General features: G+C 43.5%; 1 protein-coding gene across 2 annotated transcripts in view; it reads left to right on the plus strand.

Annotated features, from left to right (window-relative positions):
• cpne2 (copine II) overlaps positions 1 to 26,605 on the plus strand; it is a 202,152-nt gene that overhangs the window by 141,696 nt on the left and 33,851 nt on the right. For both annotated transcript variants that reach the window (XM_067997780.1, XM_067997781.1), the window contains one exon: positions 3,777 to 3,910. In XM_067997780.1, the coding sequence (XP_067853881.1) occupies positions 3,777 to 3,910 (134 nt within the window). The remainder of the gene's footprint in view (positions 1 to 3,776; positions 3,911 to 26,605) is intronic.

Here is a 26,605-nt window from a genome sequence, read left to right on the forward strand (position 1 = left end):
TAAGGGATATGGGGCTAAGACGGGTATATGGAGTTAGGTCACAGATCAGCCATGATCTCATTGAATGGCACAACAGGCTTGAGGGGCTAAATGGCCTACCCCTGCTTCTATGTTCCTATGTTCAACGAGGAGTATTTTGTTTACCACAACTCTGAACGTGGAGAAAAGACAACATTTACATTTTCGGACTTTAATTCCTAGTCTAAAAATATTTCGAGTTATACTCATCAAAGGTGCACTTATTAAGAAGGGTGGTTTTGTACAAGTCTGGGGGTGGCCCTGTGACCCAGGAAGTTGCTGCTCCATTGAACTGTCATGGTTTTGCCAATTGCTCATCCCTGCACAATCTTATCAATGCCATCAGAATGTCCAATGTCCCACATAGAAAGGAAAAGGGAAGGAAAGTGAGTAACCCTGGGCTGTTCTTGCACAAGTTCTTATATCTGGCTGTAGTGGCATTTGAGTCCATTGCCCAACTTCCCTGTCGGGGAATATTGTGCGGCACAGACAAAGCACCCAAAGAGGAGGAGGAATTGAATGAAAATAACCTTTTGGGTTCTGTAGAGTCATCTGCTACATCAATTGCTCCTATCACCAAGGACCCTGTGGTATTTCCTTCTCTGGATGGGAGATAATTCTGTGAGAAGTGTCTACTCCTTCCATGTTTACGCTGTGAGAGATTTCACGGCTCGTTTTTAGTCCATCCCCAAAATGTTGAATGACTTATTGCAGCTTTCGTTGGACATTAATCTCACACGTTTAACAGCCTCTACAGTACTGTAAAAAATGTAAGAAGCATTTTGGCTCCATTTGGTACATTGGCATGAGCACCTCTTAGACCCTGAAATCTGAGCTCGTGAGGCTATTTGGCTTCCACCAAATTAAGCTCAGTCCAAACATAGACTGGGCTGAGTCCAATTTCTTTGAAAAATCTAAATTACAAGAAAAAATGCACCTGTTTGTGAGACTTAGATTTGAGCTGTCAGAGAGGGAGATTTTGTCAAATCAAAACAGAGCTGGCTTCTTTACCCGAGGACCACAAGGCCTCTCGGTTTGCAATCTCGTGAACCGACGATGTGCTTACATCACGTGACGTCATTGTGATGAAAGTCCCCGGTGCCTCTACTCCCCCTGGAAGCAAACATTTGCCAAACATTATTTTTTAATGATTGTGTACCTTTAAATACTGTTATTGCAAAACACATCAGATACAACACATCCCTGGTTAGAGCAGGATTTCTGGCTTGAGACCTTCCATTCAGCTGCCTCTGCTGCTTCCCTCCCTTCCCCTAGTCCACCAAGCCAAACTCCCCCTAAGATTACCCCTTGCCCTAGCCCTGAACTTGCATCTTTCTCTAGTTTCTCTCCTATCTCCCCTCATGCCCTCTCCGAGCTCACCTTGACCATGCGACCCACCTCATGTTCCCTCGACCCTATTCCCACCAAACTGCTGACCACCCAACTTCACTTCCTGGTCCTATGTTAACTGATATTGTTAATGGTTCCCTCTCCTCAGGTACTGTCCCCCTTCCCTTCAAATCTGCCAACATCACCCCCTCCTCAAAAAACCCACCCTTGACCCCTCTGTCCTTGCAAACTACCACCCCATCTCCATCTTCCCTTTTCTCTCCAAAGTCCTTGAATGTGTTTTCGCCTCCCAAATCAGTGCCCATCTTTCCCGCAACTCCATGTTTGAATCCCTCCAATCAGGTTTCCGTCCCTGCCACAGTACTGAAACGGCCCTTATCAAAGTCACAAATGTGACTGTAACCATGGTAAAATATCCCTCCTCATCCTTCTCGACTTGTCTGCAGCCTTTGACACAGTGGACCATACCATCCTCCTCCAATGCCTCTCCTCCATCGTCCAGCTGGGTGGGACTGTGCTCGCCTTGCAATGGCTTCTCTTCTCACTCCTGCACCATTACCTCTGGAGTCCCCCAAGGATCTATCTTTGGCCCCCTCCTATTTCTCATCTACATGCTGCCCCTCAGCGACATCATCCAAAAACACGTCAGGTTCCACATGTACGCTGACAACACTCAGCTCTACCTCACCACCACTTCCCTCGACCCCTCCACTGTCTCTGATTTGTCACACTGCTTGTCCGATGAGTAAAAATTTCCTCCAACTAAATATTGAGCCATTGTCTTCACTCCCCGCCACAAACTCTGTTCTCTTGCACCGACTCCATCCCTCTCCCTGGCCACTGTCTGAGGCTGAACCAGACCGTTCACAACCTTGGCATCCTATTTGACCCTGAGATGAGCTTCCGACCACATATCCGCTCCATCACCAAGACCGTCTATTTCCACCTTCGTAACATCGTCCACCTCCGCCACTGTCTCAGCTCATCTGCTGCTGAAACTCTCATTCATGCCTTTGTTACCTCCACACTGGACTATTCCAATGGTCTCCTTGCTGGCTTCCCATCTTCCACCCTCCATAAACTTGAGCTCATCCAAAACTCTGCCACCCGTATCCAAACTCACACCAAGTCCCGTTCACCCATGACCCCTGAGCTCGCTGATCTACATTGGCTCCCGATCCTGGAATGCCTCGATTTTAAAATTCTCGTCCTTGTTTTCAAATGCCTCACTAGCCTCGTCCCTCCCTATCTCTGTAACCTCCTCTAGCCCTACAACCCTCTGAGATTTCTGCACTCCTCCAATTCTTGCCTGTTGCGCATTCCTGATTTTAATCACTTCACCTTTGGCAGCCGTGCCTTCAGCTGCCTAGGCCCTAAGCTCTGGAATTCCCTCCCTAAACCTCTCTGCCTCTCAACCTCTCCTTTAAGATACTTCTTAAAACTTACCTTTTTGACCAAGCTTTTGGCCACCTGTCCTAATATCTCATGAGGCTCAGTGTCAAATTTTGTTTGAAAATTGCTTCTGTGAAGTTCCTTGACATTTTATTACATTAAAGGCACTGTATAAATGCAAATTGTTGTTGTTTATGAAAAATTCATTCTGGGGATGAACGCATGGCCGACATTTATTGGCCGTCCCTAGTTGCCCTGAGAAAGTGGCAGTGGGCCATCGTCTTGAACCGCTGGTAGTGGTTTGATAAAACTGAGTGGCTTGCTAGGCCATTTCAGAGGGCAGTCATGATGTGGAGATGCCGGTGATGGACTGGGGTTGACAATTGTAAACAATTTTACAACACCAAGTTATAGTCCAGCAATTTTATTTTAAATTCACAAGCTTTCGGAGATTTTCTCCTTCAGGAAGGAGAAAATCTCCGAAAGCTTGTGAATTTAAAATAAAATTGCTGGACTATAACTTGGTGTTGTAAAATTGTTTACAATTTCAGAGGGCAGTTAAGAGTCACCAACGTTTGTGTGCGACTGGAGTCACACATGGACCAGACTGGGTAAGAACGACAGGTTTCCTCCCATAAAGGACTGTGATGCATTTGGGTTTTTACGACAATCCAACAGCTTCATGGCCACTTTAACTGATATCAGATTCCAGTTAACTGAATTCAAATTCTCAAACTGCACTGGTGGGATTTGTACACATTCTCTGGATCATTAGTCCAGGCCTTTGGGTTACTAGTCCAGCAACATGACCACTACATCACTGTGCCCCTCGAACACCACCTTTAACTGGGGGTGTACTAAAACTGGGTAAGTGTATAAAGGATTTTGTATTAAAACCGCACATGTGTGGGTTAATACTCTGGTAGAATTCCCAGAACTGAATTACTGTTGCTGACTCAGTCCAGGCGTGTAATATATGGATTGGACTCTAATCTCATGGTTTCCTCTTGCTGTAGGTGTAGAAGGTATCGTCCAAGCATACACAGCCTGTCTACCCCACATTCGATTTTATGGACCCACCAACTTTTCGCCAATAATAAATCACGTGGCGCGTTTTGCCGGTCAAGCAATCCAACAGCAAGCAGCAGCGGTAAGTGTGAGCAAAAGGGGGCAGTCTGTCAGAAACCCTTGAACGTAGCGGTGGTCTTTAAGCATAAAGTTAATGCAAATCCATCTCTACTCTGGGTGTCGTGAGGACGCATCATGGGGACTCATTAAAGGGAAAGGAGGGACAATTATTTCCAGTCTAAAGTGCTTTCCCCTCCCTCCCCCACATGTTATAACATTTTAAGTTGTTATAATTGTGGTTCAGGGTTTAGTTGTCTCCAGTTAACTTTACATTAATATAATTATTCAAGATGTTTTGAGCAGCTTTATTGCTGTAATATGAGGGTTATTTTCAGTGTTATTGCATGTGGGCTGAAAATGCACAGGAAAATGGGAATTTCCTTAGACCTGTCAGGGGTCTAATAATTAACACAGCAGTTTATCGATTGACAGTTAAGAGAGCAGAAGTCCCTCAAGTCATTTCATTAATTTGCCTAGAAACCACCTCCCACCACCCCTAAGACAATCAAGTAGAAATATTTTTGTGTTTTGCATCTAAAGGCTTAGGATACAAAATCAAGGAGGTGATGTTGAACCTGCACACAGCCTTAGTTAGGCCACAGTTGGACTATGTGCCCTGTTACAGGAAAGGTATATACAGGAAAGGTATATAACCAGGCTCGACTGTGATGTCCCCCATAGTGGGATAGCCTGCTGACACTCAGTCAAAACTTAGAAATTGGCGTGGTGATTTTGGTGGCTCCTGGTACCCGAGTGAGGTGGTCAGTAACTTCGGAAACTTGAGAAAGAATTAATTTTTTAAAATATCATCTCTCAAATCAGGATTCATTGAAGCCTCGATATGACTTACAGATATTAAGAAGTGAAACCACTCCCCACTGACATCTACATTACTCCCCTTCGAAAAGGAAACAATATTCTTTCATTTTTAATTCAAACTGAAGTAGAACTGGGCCAACTGGATGAAAGGTCTATGATCCATTCATCCCTACAGTCAGCATTTTAGGGGTCTGATCAGCATAGCAGCATCTCCTGATAAAATTCAGTGAAGAAAGACGCCCTCCCACCCTGTACTGCAATTCCCATGTCTGGCTGCTAACGGACTGGACCACCCTCTTCCCCCTCTCTCTTCTCCATGCCACTGCTAATGATAGGGCAGGTGTTGCAGCCTCTGTATACTGTGTTCTCCCAGGGGTACCTGCCTCCAGTACACAAAGGCTCGCAATCCCTGCCCTTGTGGGAGTGGTGTTAACTGCACGACCCAGTCTGGTACATTAGCAGCTTAATTCGAGCAGATTCGTATCCGGATAGGAATTCAAACTGAAAGACCATGCGGAAAATTACTTCATGACCAGAAACCTTTCCATTATTAGGCGTGTACAGGAGACACGGGCTGTTAGTCAAATGGATGATGATGCAAATACTTTATAATTATATTTTGAATACTGGGTTGGGCAGATGGATGAACATTATTTTTTCCACTCCTATACATTCCAATGTTCCTGTCTGATTTTAGTTCCATTTGGAGGCTCTGAGGTATTTTAAAGTTGCAGCTTTAAAACTGTAATGGTCTATCAGTGGGTTTGAAATTGAGAGATCTTCCTCTTCCATCCCCTCTTAAAAAGTCCCTGCCCGCTGAATATTTGTGAAAAGATATATTGGGAAATCAGTGCGGGAGTGGTTGGGGAGGAGAAACACAATCAAAATGAAAGAATGACTTGCATTTATATTTACGACCTTAGGACGTCCCAAAGCACTTTACAGCCAATGAAGTACTTTTGAAGTGTAGTCACTGTTGTAATGTAGGGAACGTGGCAACCAATTTGCGCACAGCAAGCTCCCACAAACAGCAATGTGAAATTGACTACATAATCTGCTTTCTTACTGATGTTGGTTGAGGGCTAAATATTGGCCAGGACGCCGGGGAGAACTGCCCTGCTCTTCTTCAAAATAGTGCCATGGGATCTTTTACATCCACCTGAGAGGTCCTCGGTTTAACATCTCATCCAAAAGACGGCCCCCCCTGCCACCCCCCTCCCCCCCACACACCTCGGAAGCAAGATGGGAAAGAATTTTTGTGAATCCAAACTGGCCTCTGTGCCACTGGAGAGCATGATAGTTTTTATTTAATGGAAGAATTTAAATTTTAAAAAAGTTTGTTTCTTGTGCTATTTGAGCATGAATCTGAATGTGGTGTAACAAAAGGTGACAGAAGAAAGATGGCTGCTGAAGTGCTAGCCTTGTGAAAATCCCTTAATTAATTACTTTTCTGATGGCTCCGACCCTTTTAGGAGGTACGGTAGTGCAGTGGTACTGTTACTGGACTAGCAATCCAGAGGCCTGAAGTAATGATCCAGAGAATGTGAGTTCAAATCCCACAAGAGCAATTTGAGAATTCAGTTAACAAGAATCTGGTTTCAGTAAAAGTGACCATGAAGCTATCAGATTGTCATAAAAACCCAACTGGTTCACTAATGTCCTTTAGGGAAGAACACCCGCTGTCCTTACCTGGTCTGGCCTATAATCTGATTCCAGTCCCATGCCGCCTCTGGACTTAAAAACAGTGAATGTCCAAAGGGATTTAGGGGTTCAGGTACATAGATCATTGAAGTGTCATGAACAGGTTCAGAAAACAATCAATAAGCCTAATGGAATGCTGGCCTTTATATCTAGAGGACTAGAGTTCAAGGGGGCAGAAGTTATGCTGCAGCTATACAAAACCCTGGTTAGACTGCACCTGGAGTATTGTGAGCAGTTCCGGGCACCGCACCTTCGGAAGGACATATTGGCCTTGGAGGGAGTGCAGCGTAGGTTTACTAGAATGATACCTGGACTTCAAGGGTTAAGTTACGAGGAGAAATTACACAAATTGGGGTTGTATTCTCTAGAGTTTCGAAGGTTAAGGGGTGATCTGATCGAAGTTTATAAGATATTAAGGGGAACAGATAGGGAGGATAGAGAGAAACTATTTCGGCTGGTTGGGGATTTTAGGAGTAGGGGGCACAGTCTAAAAATTAGAGCCAGACCTTTCAGGAGCAAGATTAGAAAACATTTCTACACACAAACGGTTGTCGAAGTTTGGAACTCTCTGCCGCAAACGGCAATTGATACTAGCTCAATTGCTAAATTTAAATGTGAGATAGATAGCTTTTTGGCAACCAAAGGTATTAAGGGATATGGGCCAAAGGCAGGTATATGGAGTTAGATCACAGATCAGCCATGATCTTATCAAATGGCGGAGCAGGCACGAGGGGCTGAATGGCCTACTCCTGTTCCTATGTTCCTATGAATGTGCAGTTGTACCAAACCGCTACATGCTGTGGTTCAAGTAGGAGGCCACCTTCTCAGGGTAACTAGGGATGGACAATAGATATTGGTCTTGCCAGCAATGCCCACATCTTAAGAATGTGAGTACAACAACCCAAAGAGGAAATGTTATTTTTTTAATGCGTAGATGTGTATTTCTTATTGCTGCTTGGTGTGAGAGATATTTGTGCCTGTGACTCTTTTTATAGCCGAGATTTTCAATCCCTTAGGTTTGAAATATGTCTTTTTTCCCCTCAAAATATCCAGAAGGAATGAAGCTTCTATTTTTTTTCAGATTTCCTAATGCATTCTAAAGTGACGCTGTACCACTAAAGTCACATTTAGCAGTAACTATGCTTGTGTGATTGATACTCCATTAGTGCGACAGGAAGCTGACAGACAATGCAGTGACACAGCGTTTTTTTTGTTCTTAGATAAAGATATAATTGCCCTAGAAAGGAAACATGGGGTTAAACTTCACTCAAACTAAGTGGCAGCAATCTTTGAACTCATTGCTAACCCATTCCTCGCCTGGTTGCCATATCAGTACAGCAGGTCCCGTAGTGCAACATACCTCTGATGTAGGTCATTGCCATTCAAACGGGGTTTTGCTTAATCTTATACACTGGCACATTCTGACATTCCCATCATCAGCATCTGTGTGTGTGTATTTTTCATATATATAATATTTTAAAGTGTAAACTCCTTATTGGAGTTGTTATTGATGTAAGATGCAATTTTCCGATCTTTATGTGTTGCGTTTGAAGAAGATGAAAGGAATAACATTTGCATAAACAGCAAGCGCTGATTGCATCACTGGGAGAACTGGTATTGAGTTGCTATGGAACTCCACAATGTGAAATAACCAGGAAGAAGATTAAAAGAACCATGATTGCTGGAAATCTGAAGTGAACACAAAGAAATGCTAAAAGTGGTCAGGTAGCACCTTGAAGAGAAATACGGGTTAACGGTTTGGATGGGACTCTTCATCAGAACTCGATTACAGGAGCATTTTTTAGTTTAATGGTTGTTACTTCAAGCGTAAATATTGTGGGCAAATTTTACACCAAAAGGATGGCGGCAGAAAGATGGTGCCTCCCACTTCTATCTTGGCTGCTTGTTACAAATTTGATTTTGCTGTAATTGATTCTCTGGTTCAGTGGCTTCACTCGCTCCCTTAAGTGGATCCCACACCCCTTATGTGCCAGAATCTGCACACACTGCCCAATATCTAACTGTACAATAGCATAACCCAGGAGCATAACAATAGCACCCCTTTGTGATTTGAACTGGATATATGTGTCTTTCGCACATGCCCCTTTGTGCCTCTCCAATCTTTTCATGGTGGACAGAGATAAAACCTGTTAAAACTAGGCCAGGTATATATCAAAAAGGTGGACATACAGAGCAACAGTTATGATTGGATTCACTGAATTCAATCAGTACAATTTGTCTTCATGTAACAATAGAAAATAATGTATCTCGTTTTCAGACGAGATAGAGAGGGGGATAAAAAAGGAGGGGGATGACATTATTGTTAACAAAACAATTACAGCTGTGTTAGAAAGATCATCAAAGGTCAATGAGTTGAGCTAAAGAACAAAAAAAAGGCAATAACACCGCTGGGAATGTACTATAGACCCCCAAACAGTCAGAGGGAGATAGAAGAGCAAATTTCTGAGAAGTGCAAAAACAATAGGGCAGTAATAGTAGGGGATTTCATTAACTGGGATACAATCAGTGCAAAAGGTATAGAGGGCGCAGGATTCTTAAATTGCATTCAGGAGAACTTTTTTAGCCAGTAAGTAGCAAACCCAACAAGGCAGTGGGGGGGCCAGTTCTGGATTTAGTTTTAGGAAATGAAGCTGGGCAGGTGAAAGGAGTATCAGTGGGAGAGCATTTTGCTGGTAATGATCATAATTCAGTTAGATTTAGCATAGTTATGGAAAAGGACAAAGATAGAACAGGAGTAAAAGTTCTAAATTGGGGAAAGGCCAATTTTATTAAGCTGAGAAGTGATTCAGCAAAAGTGGACTGGAAACAGCTACTTGAAGGTAAATCAGTGTCAGAGCAGTGGGAGGCATTCAAGGGGGAGATTCAAGGGGTTCAGAGTAAACATGTTCCCATAAAGAAAAAGGGTGGGACTGGCAAATCTAGAGCCCCCTGGATGACAAGGAGCATACAGGGTAAGATAAGGCAAAAAAGGGAAGCTTATGACAGACACCAAGACCTCAAAACTGCAGAAAGCCTAGAGTATAGAAAGTGCACGGGGTGAAATTAAAAAGGAAATTAGGAAAGCAAAGAGAGGGCATGAAAAAATACTGGCAAGTAAAATTAAGGAAAACCCAGAAATGTTTTATAAATACATAAAGTGCAAGAGGAGAACTAAGGAAAGAGTGGGGCCTACTAGAGACCAAAAAGTGTGTGGAGGCGGAAGATGTGGGTATGGTTCTTAATGAATACTTTGCATCTGTCTTCACAAAGGAGAGGGATGATGCAGGGATTGACGTTAAGGAGGAGGAGTGTGAAATATTGGATGGGATAAACATAGTGAGAGAAGAAGTATTAAGGGGATTAGCATCTTTGAAAGTAGATAAATTACCAGGCCCGGATGAAGTGTATCCTAGGCTGTTAAGAGAAGCAAGGGAGGAAATAGCGGAGGCTCTCACCATCGTTTTCGAATCCCCCCTGGCCGCAGGCATGGTGCCGGGGGATTGGAGGACTGCTAACATTGTACCGTTGTTTAAAAAGGGAGAAAGAGATAGACCAAGTAATTATAGGCCAGTTAGTCTAACCTCGGCGGTGGGCAAATTATTGGAATCGATTCTGAGGGACAGTATAAATCGTCATTTAGAAAGGCATGGGTTAATCAAGTCAGCATGGATTTTTTAAGGAAAGGTCGTGTCTGACTAACTTGATTGAATTTTTTGAGCAGGTAACAAGGATGGTCAATGAGAGTAACGCTTTTGTCTACATGGATTTTAGCAGGACTTTTGACAAGGTGCCACATGACAGACTGGTCAAAAAATGTAAAAGCTCATGTGATCCAAGGGAAAGTGGCTAGTTGGATCAGTGGAAAGTTGGATCCAAAATTGGCTCAGTGGCAGGAAGCAAAAAGTAATGGTTGACGGGTGTTTTTGCGACTGGAAGGCTGTTTCCAGTGGGGTCCCGCAAAGCTCAGTACTAGGTCCCTTGCTTTTTGTGGTAGATATTAATGATTTTGACTTGAATGTGGGAGGCTTGATCAAGAAGTTTGCAGATGATGCAAAAATTAGCTGTGTGGTTGATAGTGAGGAGGAAAGCTATAGGCTGCAGGACTGGTCATGTGGGCAGAAAAGTGGCAAATCAAATTCAATCCAGAGAAGTGTGAGGTAATGCATTTGAGGAGGGCAAACAATGCAAGGGAGTACGCAATAATTGGAAGGCTACTAAGAGGTGTAGAGGAAGTGAGGGACCTTGGAGTGCATGTCCACAGATCCCTGAAGGTAGCAGGACAGGTCGATAAGGTGGTTAAAAAGGCATACAGGATACTTTCCTTTATTAGCCGAGGCACAGAATATAAGAGCAAGGAAGTTATTGTCGATCTGTATAAAACATTGGTTAGGCCACAGCTTGAGTACTGCGTACAGTTCTGGTCACCACATTACAGGAAAGATGTGATTACACTAAGAGAGGGTACAGAGGAGATTTACGAGGATGTTGCCAGGACTGGGGAATTTTAGCTATGAGGAAAGATTGGATAGGCTGGTGTTGCTTTCTTTGGACAACTGTAAGGAGTCTTACAACACCAGGTTATAGTCCAACAGATTTATTTAAAATCACAAGCTTTCGGAGGCTTCCTCCTTCGTCAGGTGACGTGACCTGACGAAGGAGGAAGCCTCCGAAAGCTTGTGATTTTAAGTAAATCTGTTGGACTATAACCTGGTGTTGTAAGACTCCTTACAGTTGTCCACTCCAGTCCATCACCGGTATCTCCACATCATTGCTTTCTTTGGAACAAAGGAGGCTGAGGGGAGATTTAATTGTGGTATATAAAATTATGATGGGACTAGATAGAGTGGATAGGGAGGATTATTTCCCTTAGCAGAGTGGTCAGTGACCAGGGGGCATAGATTTAAAGTAATTGGTAGAAGGATTAGAGGAGAGCTGAGGAGAAATGTTTTCACCCAGAGGATGGTGGGGGCCTGGAACTCACTGCCTGAAAGGCTGGTAAAGGCAGAAACCCTCATCTCATTTTAAAAAGTACTTGGATGAGCACTTGAAGTGCCATAACCTACATGGCTACGGACCAAGTGCTGGAAAGTGAGATAGCTCTTTTTCAGCCTGCACAGACACGATGGGCCAAATGGCCTCCTTCTGTGCCATAACTTTCTATGATTCTCTGATTCTAATGAATACGCCATGCTTCCCCACATCAGTGTGTCATGTTGTTTGACTTAAACAAAATAATTCCTAACCATCCTCTTGCGTTCTGCTGAGAAAATCTGAAGTACCATAATGGACATGAAATTCAGCCATTCCTGAATAAATCTAATAAAGATCACCTGAGTTCAGCAGGCATCCCCAGAACTCTTCCTGTAACATGGTGCTTTAAACCTGCCATGTGTTACTGTCTTGAACAACCATCAAGAAGCATGCTACAGTGAAAGGCATGTCATGGAGCAGGAATTTTAGATGGTCTCTGTTTTAATGAAGGACTGCTAAACATTAGTTGGTTAATCAGAGATCATTTGCTGTCCATGGAGGTCACAGTGAAGGGCTACATACTACAAATAAAAATTAGAAAGTCATTTCAGCAAAATGTTCCCCTCTCTCTAAAAAAGAAAGAAAACAATAAGTGTGTGAGACTGTCTGATTCCATCATGTGGACAAGGATTGTCATGATACTTCTGGTTGGTTCACAGTTTAATGGAGCTGCCTACAGGAATTCCAATATCTGGCTCTGTAGCAGGGTGTCTTATTGCTAACTCACTCATATCATGTTTAAGAATTCCAGTAATTAATGTATCTTTTATCCTTCCATTTTTCTCTCCTGCCTTTCTGAAGGCACTGACTGATACAAGATTACAGTGCCCTCCACTACCTTGCCCAAGGTATGGGCCGAGGTACTATATATTGTCAGGCTGTTTGGCCATGAGGAGATTCACAGGTGAGCCCATTCCTGTCCTCACCCAACGTCCAAACACAGGCAACTGGGTAGCAATTGGGAACTGGAATCTTAGCTGATTTTGCCATTCCTTACCCCAGGGACAGGCGCAGTTGTAGCAAATTAAAAATTCTCATCTTAGTGTTCAAATCCTTCCATGGCCTCACCCCTCCCTATCTCTGTAACCTCCTCCAGCCCTAGAACCCTCCAAGAACTGCGTTTCTCCAATTCTGGCCTCTTGCGCATCCCCGATTTTCATCGCTCCATCATTGGCGGCAGTGGCTTCAGCTGCCTGGGCCCCAAGTTCTGGAATTCCCTCCCTAAACCTCTTCGCCTATCTACCTCCCTCTCCTCCTTTAAGATGCTCCTTAAAACCTACCTCTTTGACCAAGCTTCTGGTCACCGCTCCTAGTATCTCTTTATATGGCGAATTTTGTCTCATAACACTCCTGTGAAGCACCATGGGGCATTTTACTATGTTAAAGACGTTATATAAATGCAAGTTGTTGTAGTAGTGCTCATACTGCTACCTTGGCTGGGATCAGGGATCAGTAATCAGCACAGGCTGGGAATCGAACATGAGGCCCTTCTGGTCTTTATGGCTCGGATCCACACTGGGACACTGCCTTTAGCAACTGAGATGTCTGGGAAACAACTGATAGTTTAGTGGAACAGGTTAGGAAAAAGTATGAAATGAGAACCTGCTGTGTTGAGATTCTGATGCACACCTTCCCAGTGCTATCTCAAGGATTCCCTTTTAGTGAAAGGTTGTAAGGCAAAACCATCTCTGCAAAGTTCACACTTTTGCCCCATATTTTTATTTGGATTACTTTGTGCACTCACCAAGGTTAGCGATGCCTGTTCTGGGCACCCAGTGTTACCATTCCCCATGCCAGCCTGTCTGTGTGAGACTGATAATGATCAGTTGATGCCAGATCTTGGGCAGCGGTTGTAACTTGCATTGACAACCGTTTGTGTAAGAAACTAAATTCTGATGAATTGAAACATAATCTTGAGAAGGATTAATGATCGTTTCATATATGAAATAATATGGATATGGGGAAAGGACGGGAAAGTGGAGTTGAGGTAAAAATCAGATCAGCCATGATCTCATTAAATGGCGGAGCAGGCTCGAGGGGCCGAATGGCCTACTCCTGTTCCTATCTCTTATGGTCTTATTAAAGTGGAGGAATACTCCTGGGGGCAACAGCACTTGCCTCCCCTCCCCATTAAAGAAATTGAATGCGGAAGGTGAAAAATTGTATTTTGAAAGAAAATATCGATATTCCTCATTTTGCAGTTGTCTAAGCTGTTAAACAGCCATGGTTATTATTTTGAAATCTGTCCAGAAAAAAAAAGATTAAAAGCTTGTCTTCAGCTGCAGTTCAATTTTTTTTCCCTGAGAAAATAAAAGTCAATCCATTCCGAACATGAGCCACTAGTCCTGACCAAGTGAGAACAGTGAAAAATATTGGAACGTGGGGTTCCATTCGATGGCTGCCGGATTGGGTCACCTGACACTGATGTCACGATTGGAAGGCCAGAATGTGAGCAGCACTGAAATAAAAATTGTTCCCTGCAAATTCAATTCGGGCAATGTTCCACTGTAATAATCTCAAAATCAAAATGGAATTAAATTGTAATTCACCCAATTAGTCTCGCCCCATTACATTATCCAACTGTTTCTTACATGATTCCAGAGTTTCTGCCTCTACCACCCTACCCAGAAGTCCATTTCACACATTGATCCTTCTTTGTGTAGAGAATTTGATAACATTAATCCTGAGTATCCTTTTACTAGTTTGAACCTGTGCTGTCTTGTCCTGCTGTGTAGGTTTAGTTTGAAGTGACGTTCTGGCTGTCCAGTCACCCTAACTAGAAAGTGTGCACATGTGTCTGCATACACATGGCAGACATCACAGGAGGATGGGATTGAATTCAGCTGTGTTGACACCCCACCTCTACACTTAAATAATCCAGCACCCCTCAATGTCTGGGCTCACGTATGAAGGCAACATATTTATATAGCATCCTTAACATCGAAAAGTGTCCCTAGGCGCTTCACTGAGGCGTGAGGAAAAACATAGGCCAGGCCAAAGAAGGAAAGATTATATGGGGCAACCAAAAGCCTGGTCGAAGAGTCTGTTCACATCAGAGAGATGTCAGTGTTCCTGGAGTTACACCCCAATAAGAGTCAGCATCTTCAGGAGAGGAGGGGAGATAAACAGCCATGGACCAATCCATCTATTAATAATCCATAAAAACACTGGTCAGTGTCGAGCTGCTGTTCCTGCAGAATATCTTTGTGTAGTTGACTTTTTTTGTATCAGATCTAAAATTTAATTGAATGCACAATAGGAAGATAAGACAAGCCTAAATATAATTTACTCACATTCTGCAGGCATTTTGTTCAACTCTGTTTGCAATGTGCCTGTATACAGCTGCTCATTTGATGTGCAGCTGATTGAGAGGATTAATCCACATGTAATAAATCTTTTCTTGAATCAAATCAACCAAGTCAAAGATCAAAAGGCTCTTAATATGTTAAATTTTCTTGGCCAGTTATGAAAAAAACATATTTACCTTGCTGTCTTTGTTGTTGAGGACAGTATTGTTTATTGTGGTTTACAGAGTGCATTGGAAGCCAATTAAAAGGATTTGATTTAAGTGTCTGAACTTTTTTAATGAGTGATTCTGACCAGGCAAATAATGTAACTTCATATGGGAGCATCGAATGAATCATTTTCTGTGGTGCTTCATTTAAACCTCATTAATGAGCAGACTGAAACTGCCAAGGTTATGGAAGGAGAGGATTGAGCCTTTTAAAATGCAGAAGCAGCTCTGCTAATTTGGATGTCCATTTCCAGTTCACCCCCTGTACAGCACAGGGTGCTTTAACAGCGCTGGGGTGGAAGGTGCAACAAAAAAATTGGCAGCTGCCAGCTGGAATGGCAGAAATCCTTCTGCTTGCCCCCACCCTCCTGCTCGCCTCCTGCTCACCCTCCACCATCCTTCTCACCCCACCTCCCCACCTTCTTCTACGCAGATGGCGAAATGGCTTCACAATCATTTGTCCGTACAGTAATTGGGGAAGTTGTTGAAGTGCAAGAAAAAAAGTAATTACCTCTTTTCAAAATTGTACATCCATATGCAACATGCATTTTGCTCCAACAACTTCCGCCAATTTCAGGGGAGTTACATCGAGGTAAGTGATGGCAAAAACAGCTTCATTACCTGTACAGTGATGGGGAAGGAGCAGGAAGGTTTCATTCACTAATGAGAGTAGGTTTTCTGCCACAAGTACTTTTGCTTTCAGCACCACTGCCGTTGATTGTGGTATTAAAACCAAAATTGGAAACTCTACTTTGTTCCTTCAAGGTTTGGAAATACACATCATCAATGAGGCTGTAATAAGTTGAAGGCAGCAGAATTTCTCAATTTGCAGTGGGGAATGGCAGCTAAGTTAATGGGTTTATTTGAGTCCAGCTGTTGCTATACAGTGCTTAAAGTTCACAATGGATGGCAACTCACTTATTTAGTCCATTCGATGTTCTGAGTGGAACTTTTGCTAAGTTTATCCAATAGAAAGAAAAGAAAGATCCTGCATTTATAAAGCACCTTTCATGTCTTCAGAATATCCCAAAGTCTTTCAATATCTTTTTACATCCGCCTGAACAGGACAGTTAGGGCCTCAATATAACGTCTCATCTGAAAGGCAGCACCTTCCCACAGTGCAGCACTCCCTCAGTACTGCAGTGAAGTGTCAGCCTGGATTATGTACTTCAGTCTTTGGAGTAGGGCTTCACCCCATGACCTTCTGACTCAGAGGTGCGAGTCCACCGACTGAGCCAAGCTAATTTGAATATAATGTGACACATGTCCAGTAATTTATATTTATAATTGTGGATATAGTCTCTGAGAATTTCCTGATCGGCTGCTGTAACTTCAGCGGAAGCCTTGTTTACGCAGCGTCATTTTGGATTTCTGCCAAACTTCCACCTAAGTCACAGAAACAATCAGGACAACCCCTGAGGATATTCTCGCTAATAGTGTTAAAACTGTTCTTTTTAGGTAAGCTCAGTCAGGTACTTTTATCCCAGTCATTTAAAAATAAACAAAGTAAACCCGGACTGGCTCATTGGAGCTGAGCCAAAAAGATCAGGAAGGTCCCAGCCTTGAATCCTGATCTGCTTTCAGCTCAATTGATAGTGAAAGCACAAGAATTGGCATCAATGACTCTGCTGAAAGAAATAACTTGCATTTATATAGTGCCTTTCAAAACTTCAGGATGTCCTAAGGCACTTTACAGCCAATGAAGTACTTTTGAAACATAGTCACTGTTGCAATGTAGGAATATTTCAGCTGAACTAATAGTAAAGGCACGACAACTGGTATCAATGACTCTTCTAAGTAGAGTTGCCAACTCTCGCGGATTGACCGGGAGTCTCCCAGAACGGAGGATCGAGGTCCGGGAGACGAGTACTTTGTATTGGTGGTTGGTGCCTGCCCGCCTCCATAACTCATAGCTGCGTTTTGTGGCCCGACCATCCTACCTGCCTCCCTGGTGCTCGAGGAGCCTGTCTGTCTTCTGTCTCAGCCATACCCAGCAACCGAGAGCTCAGAACGGGCGCTGAGGGAGAAAGAGTGCAGCAAAGTTCACTTTTAAAACAAAAATTAAAGAGGGGAGGGAAGATTAAAGAAACAGCCACTGTGTTCCAGCACCTCAGCATCTTCTCGGACCACTGGACCAGTGATTAACACACTGGAAGTGGATTGTGTATCTTTTTTTAAAACACTGGGTAACGTTCGTGTCTGAATTTTTTCTTTATTCGTTCATGGGATGTGGGCGTCACTGGCAAGGCCAGCATTTATTGCCCATCCCTAATTGCCCTTGAGAAGGTGGTGGTGAGCCACCTTCTTGAACCGCTGCAGACCATGTGGTGAAGTTCTCCCACAGTGCTGTTAGGAAGGGAGTTCCAGGATTTTGACCCAGCGACGATGAAGGAACGGCGATATATTTCCAAGTCGGGATGGTGTGTGACTTGGAGGGGAACGTACATGTGGTGTTGTTCCCATGTGCCTGCTGCCCTTGTCCTTCTAGGTGGTAGAGCTCAGGGGTTTGGGAGGTGCTGTCGAAGAAGCCTTGGCAAGTTGCTGCAGTGCTTCCTGTGGATGGAACACGCTGCAGCCACAGTGCGCCGGTGGTGAAGGGAGTGAATGTTTAGGGTGGTGGATGGGGTGCCAATCAAGCGGGCTGCTTTGTCCTAGATGGTGTCGAGTTTCTTTAGTGTTGTTGGAGCTGCACTCATCCGAGCAAGTGGAGAGTATTCCATCACATTCATGACTTGTGCCTTGTAGATGGTGGAAAGGCTTTGGGGAGTCAGGAGGTGAGTCACTTGCCACAGAATACCCAGTCTCTGACCTGCTCCTGTAGCCACAGTACGTATATGGCTGGTCCAGTTAAGTTTCTGGTCAATGGTGACTCCCAGGATGTTGATGGTGGGGGATTCGGCGATGGTAATGCCGTTGAATGTCGAGGGGAGGTGGTTGGACTCTCAATTGTTGGAGATAGTCATTGCCTGGCACTTGTCTGGTGCGAATGTTACTTGCTACTTATCAGCCCAAGCCTGGATGTTGTGCAGGTCTTGCTGCATGTGGGCACGGACTGCTTCATTATCTGAGGGGTTGCGCATGGAACCGAACACTGTGCAATCATCAGCGAACATCCCCATTTCTGATCTTATGATGGAGGGAAGGTCATTGATGAAGCAGCTGAAGATGGATGGGCCAAGAACACTGCCCTGAGGAACTCCTGCAGCAATGTTCTGGGGCTGAGATGATTGGCCTCCAACAACTGCTACCATCTTCCTTTGTGCTAGGTATGACTACAGCCATTGGAGAGTTTTCCCCCTGATTCCCATTGACTTCAATTTTACTAGGGCTCCTTGGTGCCACACTTGGTCAAATGCTGCCTTGATGTCAAGGGCAGTCACTCTCACCTCACCTCTGGAATTCACCTCTTTTGTCCATGTTTGGACCTGTAATGAGGTTTGGAGCCGAGTGGTCCTGGCGGAACCCAAACTGAGCATCGCTGAACAGGTTATTGGTGAGTAAGTGCCACTTGATAGCACTGTCGACGACACCTTCCATCACTTTGCTGATGATTGAGAGTAAACTGATGGGGCGGTAATTGGCCGGATTGGATTTGTCCCGCTTTTAATATGCGTTACTTTAGTTATTTTGTTTACATTCCTGCTATGTTTGAATGAAGAGATAAACCCCATTTCAGTGTATTGTTTGAGCGTTTTCTGATTTTTTACCATGAGGTATTATGGAGTTTTGTCTCAGCCTGGCTTGCTCTTTCCAATTTCTCTGGTGGATAGGAATCTTCTCTTGGTTTCTGAAGGACTGCATGCAGTCAGTGGGATAAGCTGGTTTATCACTCAAGGCCTAGACTGGAGTTTTTAAGTCTCTGAAGACACACCGGGGGTAATTTTGACTTTGGGCGAGAATGTAAAACTGGCGATGTCGGATCAGCTGCCCATTATACATCTCTCCCGATGTATTGAAGTCAATGGAAATGAAAATTGAAAGAGACGTATAATGGGCCGCTGATCCGATATTGCCCGTTTTACACTGTTGCCTAGAGTCAAAATGACCCCCATTGAGTGAAGGGGGTGGGGTTGGTGAAGAGTGGGGGGGCCGAGAGACCTATCGAGTCCAGCCGCAGCTGCTGGTTTAGAATTGCCGAGACACTTTGGCTTCTTCATTGGCTTTATGCTGCTTCTGTCTGTGACGGGGGTGGGGTGGGGGGATAGCTGTTACAATGCAACTTGCTATATTTCAGATGTTAATACAGCCTCTCCACAGTGCAATAGAATACACATTGTATTATATTCTCTTTAGAATGAACTAATTTGTTTATTTTTTGCATGATTCAAAACTTGTGGAATAACGCAATGTTTAAACAAATTATACAGTCGCATTGTTTTCCGAATTAAATCTTGTAGGTACCAACTTCTAAACAGAAAGTAATCTATCGTCAATCATTCTGCCCATAGGTTGTACTGGAATGAAGATTAAGTCAATGATTAAAGTCGAAAGATGATGAAGTTTTGATGTTGTGAAAACCTTAGGTCTGGGTATTGCTGTTCACTCTAATGATGATTGGGGGTGCAGCAGAGAGAGAGAGAGAGAAAAAAAAGGAGAAAGATGTAGTCTTACCTCTGCCAAAGGTTAATCAAATTTTGTTACAAACTTGTGACGAGCATAGCAGCTTATCTTATGCCTCAGTTTTTAAGATGTGGAGATGCCGGTGATGGACTGGGGTTGACAATTGTAAACAATTTAAAGACATAGCGGGGAAACAGGAGTGGGAATGCTGGCTGATTTTTCCCCTCCCTTCCCCAGGAGAGCTGAAGCTAATTGTAGGGCCCCTATCGCCACCTTGGCTGAGATGAGCTAACTCAGCACAGAGCGGGGATCAAACTTTTGACCTTCATGGCCTATCTGGCTCGGTTTGTGCGCATATTTACGCTGATCGCCTCTGCTTTGAGTTCACAGGAATTTAACTAAACCGTTATCTTCAACAGAGTGGTCACATGATCAAATGTCACGTGATCAACCCTGCAGGAATACGTCCAACCAGAAATGGCAATCCTTTGGCTGAGGGAGGGGAGAAAAAGTCAGCTGAGGTTCTCATTCCTAATTTGCTTTCCAGTGAATGTTGCTAGAAAATGTCCAGGCGTGGACATTGAGGTACTGAAGAGTGGCCAGTGCTTGTGGAACTTCATTCCAGCATGAGTCAGTGCCTTCAGGAGAGGAGAGGAGAGAAATAAGGAACAAAGTCTGACAGTGATTCGGAAGGGAGAGAAATTCCTGTCTATGATCTAGCTCAGCTCCTCAAACAAGGACTGGTGCTCCAAAAGATGGAATGTGGGACGCACTTCATGATGGATAATTGTACATGTTAAATAAATCTCATATAATACTGAACTGAGGGAAATGCAGTTAGATCTGAGATGCTGATATTAGGAATCCTTTTCAACTCCCAAATCTTAAGTTCAAGAAGTAACTGAGTTAAAGTGGAAGAGAAGCTTCTGCAGTGCTGATCTTCTCCTTGATGAATTCAGCATCGCTTCAAAATGTAATATGTGACAGTTATTACATTTCCTAGTGCCAGAGTATCAATACTGAAGCAAGCTTTATTGACAGTCTGACTCGTTTTGATCCTTTATATGACATCCATTTGCAATGTTAACCTTTGATCAGTGGTTGAATCTAACACAGCCCTGCAGCAAAAATGAGAGCGCATGGAATTGGAGGTAACCTTGTGACATGGCTTGGTAATTGGTTGGGAGATAGGAGTCAAAGAGTAGGGATAAAGGGAATGTACTCTGATTTGCAGAATGTGACAAGTGGTGTTCCCCAGGGATATGTACTGGGGTCTCAGCTTTTCACCCTATATATCAATGACTTGGATGAATGAATAGAGAGTTGTAGATCCAAGTTTACAGATGACACTAAGTTAGGAGGAACAGTAAGTTATGTAGATGGGAGCAGAAAGTTACAAAGGGACCAAGACAGATCAAGTAAGTGGGCAAAACTGTGGGAGATGGAGTTCAATGTGGGGAAATGTACGGTAATTCACTTTGGATCCATTAAAGACAAATTCGAGTATTTTCTTAATGGCGACAGACCAGAAGCTGCAGAGGAGCAAAAGGATTTGGGCATCCAGATACACAAATCACTAAAAGTTAGTGCACAGTTACAAAAAGTAATCAAAAAGGCTAATGGAATATTGGCCTTGGAGGGGGCACAGCGCAGATTTACCAGAGTGATACAGGGGCTAAAAGGGATCATTTCTGAGGACCGGTTGCATAAACTTGGGTTGTATTCCCTTGAGATAAGAAAGTTGAGGGGTGATCTAATTGAGGTGTTTAAAATTATACAAGAATTTGATGGAGGAGACACAGAGAAACTATTTCCTCTGGTGGGTGAATCCAGAACAAGAGGGAACAATCTTAAAATTAGAGCTAAGCCATTCAGGAGTGAAATCAGGAAGCACTTTTTCACTTGAAAATATGGCACCCATCATACAGCATAAAATATTTTATCTGGGTATAATTTTTCAAAAAGTTGAAAAATTAGCAGGAAAGGTAAATTGAAAACAAATTAAATGACCACATAGGGCCCCAATTCAACCCCTGATCTACACTGAGTTCATTGACCTCAGTCAGAGCTGGGGGAGGGGGGAGAGGAAGGCATACAACTGACCTCACTGTTGCTGGGCGTGATTGGGGGTGGGAATCAGCTAGCGATCCCTCTCCTGGTCATTATACAGTGAGAGGTTTCAGAAAGTGCATTGATGTGAATGGCAGTCGGCTGTGAAGCCCCCCATCCTCTCCCCTTCTTCACAGTTGCCCAACTCTCACGTTCTAGTTTCAGGAATAAAGAATGGCTTTTTGGCCAAGGTACCAGAGAGCTGTTAGCACCCGACAGCCTATGGCCTAATGAGTCTGTCCCATCAGGAGTGGAAGGGTGTTAACAGTAATGTCAGATCGGAGATTGTGTCAATAGTGCTCTGGCATTGAGAGTCCAATGTTAATGACAGTCTGTGGTTAGCGTGCATCTGTGTTGTACAGGAGACGTCTACATTTGTTTACCAGGAAAATTGATTCTGTCATTTTAAATTGGTTTATAAAAATAGGAGGTGAAAAGATTACAGATAAAATAACCAGAAAACCTGTGGCTATACTTTCACTCCAATCAGCATGTTCTTAGTCTCCATTTTGTAGCTTGATTTATTAACAGGGAACATGGAAATGCCCAGTCCACAGTTACCCATTTTGCTTTTGCTGTCTGAGTGAATGCAAGGACATAGATCCGCAGGAACCCCCAGGAGTGATCGGCATCTTTTACAAGTGCTAATGAGAAACCCCATCTCTGTGCATTTCTAACTGTAGAACTCCAACCAAAGAGCAGCAGGCAACTGATACAACAACAACAACTTGCATTTGCATAGCACCTATAACGTGGTAAAACGTCCACGATGCTTCACAGGAGCGTTATCAGACACAGATCAGGAAGCTGGTAGCTGCCACTGTCTTGGGAGTAATACTATCTGGATGTCAACACAATTATCCACAATAAGGTCGGGAATGGCACGAGTGAATGAAGATTCTGGAGGGCTATCTCGGTATGGGGAGATCGTGGGTACAGACATATATCCTAAAACTCTCTGATACTCATTATGTTTTTACTTAGTTCAAAAGCTAGTGTACTTTTATACTAAGGTACTTTACACCCCTCAGGTTCCTCACTGTCGAATGATTTATGAAAATCTTTTTTTTCCCAATTTTTCTCACCATGACTGTTTGCCTTTTTTTTGTTTTGCAACTGAATAAACAATGATTTCCCTTCTTAATAAGACTTTGACATTCTCCCAGCAACAGGCAGGGTGATATGGGAGTTTCAATTCACTTCTAATGCACACATACATATTCCTTAATAAAGAACATAAATAGAATTTCTAAGAGTGCATTGACACTCTAATTGTAGTGTAGGTGTGAAATAGTTTTGCTTTACACCAACACTCCAGTTCCAGTGTAAGTACAGCCTGAATCTGGAGTTGGGGCTTGACCTGACACCAGAGGGAAAATGAATGAGATTGCCATTCACAATCTTACTGTGGACGATTGTGTTGACATCTTGGCTTTGACTGAAACTTGGTTCAGAGGTGGTGATACCTTGTTCTTTACCAAAGCCTGCCTGGCTATACTTTCCAACACCTGACCCGCCCAAACTGCCATGGTGGCAGGGTGGTCATTATCACCAGGTGACACCTTGCTCCCTCTGTCTACTCCTCTGGCACTTTTTCCTTCTCTGAGCAGCTCACCCTGTTCCACCCCTCCCATCTCGCCTTTAAAATTCTTGTTGTCAACCACCCCACCCAGGTTCCTCCCCGAGATATCCTCAATGGTAGCACTCTTGCCTCCTAGTCAGGGGTTCAAGCCCCACTCCAGAGACTTGAGCACATAACCTTGGATGACACCGGTGTAGTACTTAGAGAGTGATGCACTGTCGGAGGTGCTGTCTCTCAGATGAGACATTAAAGGAGGCCCCATCTGCCCTCTCAGGTGGATGTAAAATATCCCATGGCACAATTAAAAGAAGAGCAGAGGAGTTCTCCCAGTGTTCTAGCCAACATTTATTCCATAACCAACATCACTATAACAGGTTATCTAGTCATTTATCTCATTGCTGTTTGTAGGACTTTGCTGTGCACAAATTGAATGCTACTTTTCCCTACATTACTACAGTGAATATGCTTTGGAAGCACTTCATTGGCTGTAAATCACTTTGGAATATCCTTAGGACGTGAAAGGTGCTATATAAATGTCCGTTCTTTGTTTCTCTCTCTCTCCCCGCCCCCCCCCCCCCCCCCCACTGCCTCTCTATTTCCTTCTTTTCCTTTAAGACCCCCCCTTAAAACCCACCTCTTCGATTGAGCTTTTGGTCACCAATCCTATTAACTCCTTGTTTGGTTCAGTGTCTATTTTCTTTTCCTTATGCCTCTGTGAACTGCCTTGGATACTTTTCCTCCTCATTAAAGGAGTAATATAAATGCAAGTTGTTATTGCTGTTGTCTGGTGTGTGCACTGGTGGTCAGCCCCCATCATAAGAAGGACACTGTTGCCCTGGAGAGAGGACTGGTGTCTACAACAAGGAGCATTCAGGTATCACAAATTTAAAGAAAGGTTAACAATGTTGAATGTGTTTTCTTTGCCGAAGAGGAAACTTTGAGCGATCTAATTAAAGTCTTCAAAAGTCTTTGTTCCGATTGCAGAGAGTTCAAATGTCAGAGGATGAAAGTTAAAAATTAGGTATTTAGAAGTGAGAAGGGAAGTCAGGCTACAATGTTTTCGCCCAGGAAAGTCCATTGAAGTGAGCAGTGTAAATTGGTTCAGAAGGTAATTAGATGTGTTTCTGCAGAAAGAAGGGATTGAAGGATATAGTGAGAAGGTGAATTGGATGGGGCTGACCTGTTTCTAAAAAAAGGACTGGTTTCTCAGGTCCCATGGCATTCTGTTTCGAATATTTCCTCTGCTTTTATGTTGAGGTCTCAGCTTTGTCAGATGGAGAACCAAAGGCCCAGACCTTCTCCACAAGGAGACGGGAAATCAGAAGGTCTCCCATGGCCATTGCCACACACTTTTTTACACATCAGCACTCGGGTGAATGTTGTGGAAACATAGAAAAGGGAAGAAAGTACCTCAGAAAAGTGGTCCAGGGAGAGACTGGCAGCTGGGTCACCTGTACATCCCATCTTGAGAGGGTTATGTAGCATGGAGGCCTGATGCTAGCCTTTTACCACCTCAGAATAACAGGATGAAAGACCTATCTATCTCTAATGAATTTGGGCAGTAATGAGCCATTTCATAAGGTTCTATAGCACCAAAGTGGCCATAATCAGCAAATTCTCAGAGAAACCATAAAGATAGCCGATATGGGATGGAGAGACATTTACTCTTCTGCAGCAGGAACTGTTCTTCTAAGATCGATGTTAAGGTACATTGTTTGAATAGTGCCTTAATCCTAAAGGACTTTTTTTGGTCAATTTTCTCTCTTTTTCTCACCTGCCCTTCTCAAAGTATTGACTCTTACTGGGATACAGTTCCACTGGGTACTGTCAGCCCTCCAGTAACTCACTGCCGTGGCCATTCTTCACATGTCAGACTAGATAGTGAGTGTCAATGGGCTGTTCTACCATGTAAGGCCTCACAGCCACACGATTGTGTCCTCAGCCGAAATGCGCAGACTAACTTTCCAGCAAAGGACAGCACCAAAGAGGAGGAATCCAAGCTGATTTTCCCTCCCTCCCTTACTTAGAGGCACTAAGACTTTGGGAATGCCCCAACTACTGCTCTGGCTCAGATCTGCAAACAGACCACAAACCAGTATTCAAACCTGGACCTTCTGGTCTCTTATGATTCAGTATCACACTGGGAGATATCTCTATCCATTAAGCCACTGAGGGGCCCTAAAGGATTTCTATTCAGCCCATTGACACTCACTATCTTGCCTGACATGTGAAGAATGGCCACTGTGGTACATAGGAACATAGGAACAGGAGTAGGCCATTCAGCCCCTCGTGCCTGCTCTGCCATTTGATAAGATCATGGCTGATCTGTGATCTAACTCCATATACCTGCCTTTGGCCCATATCCCTTAATACCTTTGGTTGCCAAAAAGCTATCTATCTCAGATTTAAATTTATCAATTGAGCTAGTATCAATTGCCGTTTGCGGAAGAGAGTTCCAAACTTCTACAACCCTTTGTGTGTAGAAATGTTTTCTAATCTCGCTCCTTTAAGGTCTGGCTCTAAATTTTAGACTGTGCCCCCTACTCCTAAAATCCCCAACCAGCGGAAATAGTTTCTCTCTATCCACCCTATCTGTTCCCCTGGTGAGCGACTGGAAGGCTGACAGTACCCAATGGAACTGTACTAATTACTTTAATTAAGAACATAAGAAATAGGAGTAGAAATAGGATCATAGCTGATCTTCTACCTCAACTCAACCTTATCCCCATATCCCTTGATTCCCTTAGAGTCCAAAAATCTATCAATCTCAGTCTTGATTATACTCAATGACTGAGCATCCACAGCTCTCCGGGGTAGAGAATTCCAAAGATTCACAACCCTCTGAGTGAAGAAATTTTTCCTCATCTCAGTCCTAAATGACCGACCTGTTATCTTGAGACTATGACCCCTAGTTCTGGACTCTCCAGCCAAGGGAAACAGCCTCTCAGCATCTACCCTGTCAAGCCCTCTAAGAATTTTATACATTTCAATGCAATCACTTCTCATTCTTCTAAACTCCAGAAAATATAGGCCCATTTTACTCAATCTCTCCTCACAGGACAACCCTCTCATCCCAGGAATCAACCTAGTGAACCTTCATTGCACCCCCTCTAAGGCAAGTATATCCTTCCTTAGGTAAAGAGACCAAAACTATACACAGTACTCCAGGTGTGGTCTCAGCAGAGACCTATACAATTGCAGCAAGACCTCCTTAGTTTTATACTCCAACCCCTCTTGCAATAGAGGCCAACATACTATTTGCCTTCCTAATTGCTTCTTGTACCTACATGTTGACTTCCTATAATTCATGTACATGGACACCCAAAACCCTCTGAATACCAACATTTTTTAGTCTTCCACCTTTTAAAAAATATTCTGCTTTTCTACTCTTCCTATCAAAG

This window comes from Heptranchias perlo, chromosome 16, assembly GCF_035084215.1.
Source record: "Heptranchias perlo isolate sHepPer1 chromosome 16, sHepPer1.hap1, whole genome shotgun sequence".
NCBI classification, from domain to species: domain Eukaryota; kingdom Metazoa; phylum Chordata; class Chondrichthyes; order Hexanchiformes; family Hexanchidae; genus Heptranchias; species Heptranchias perlo.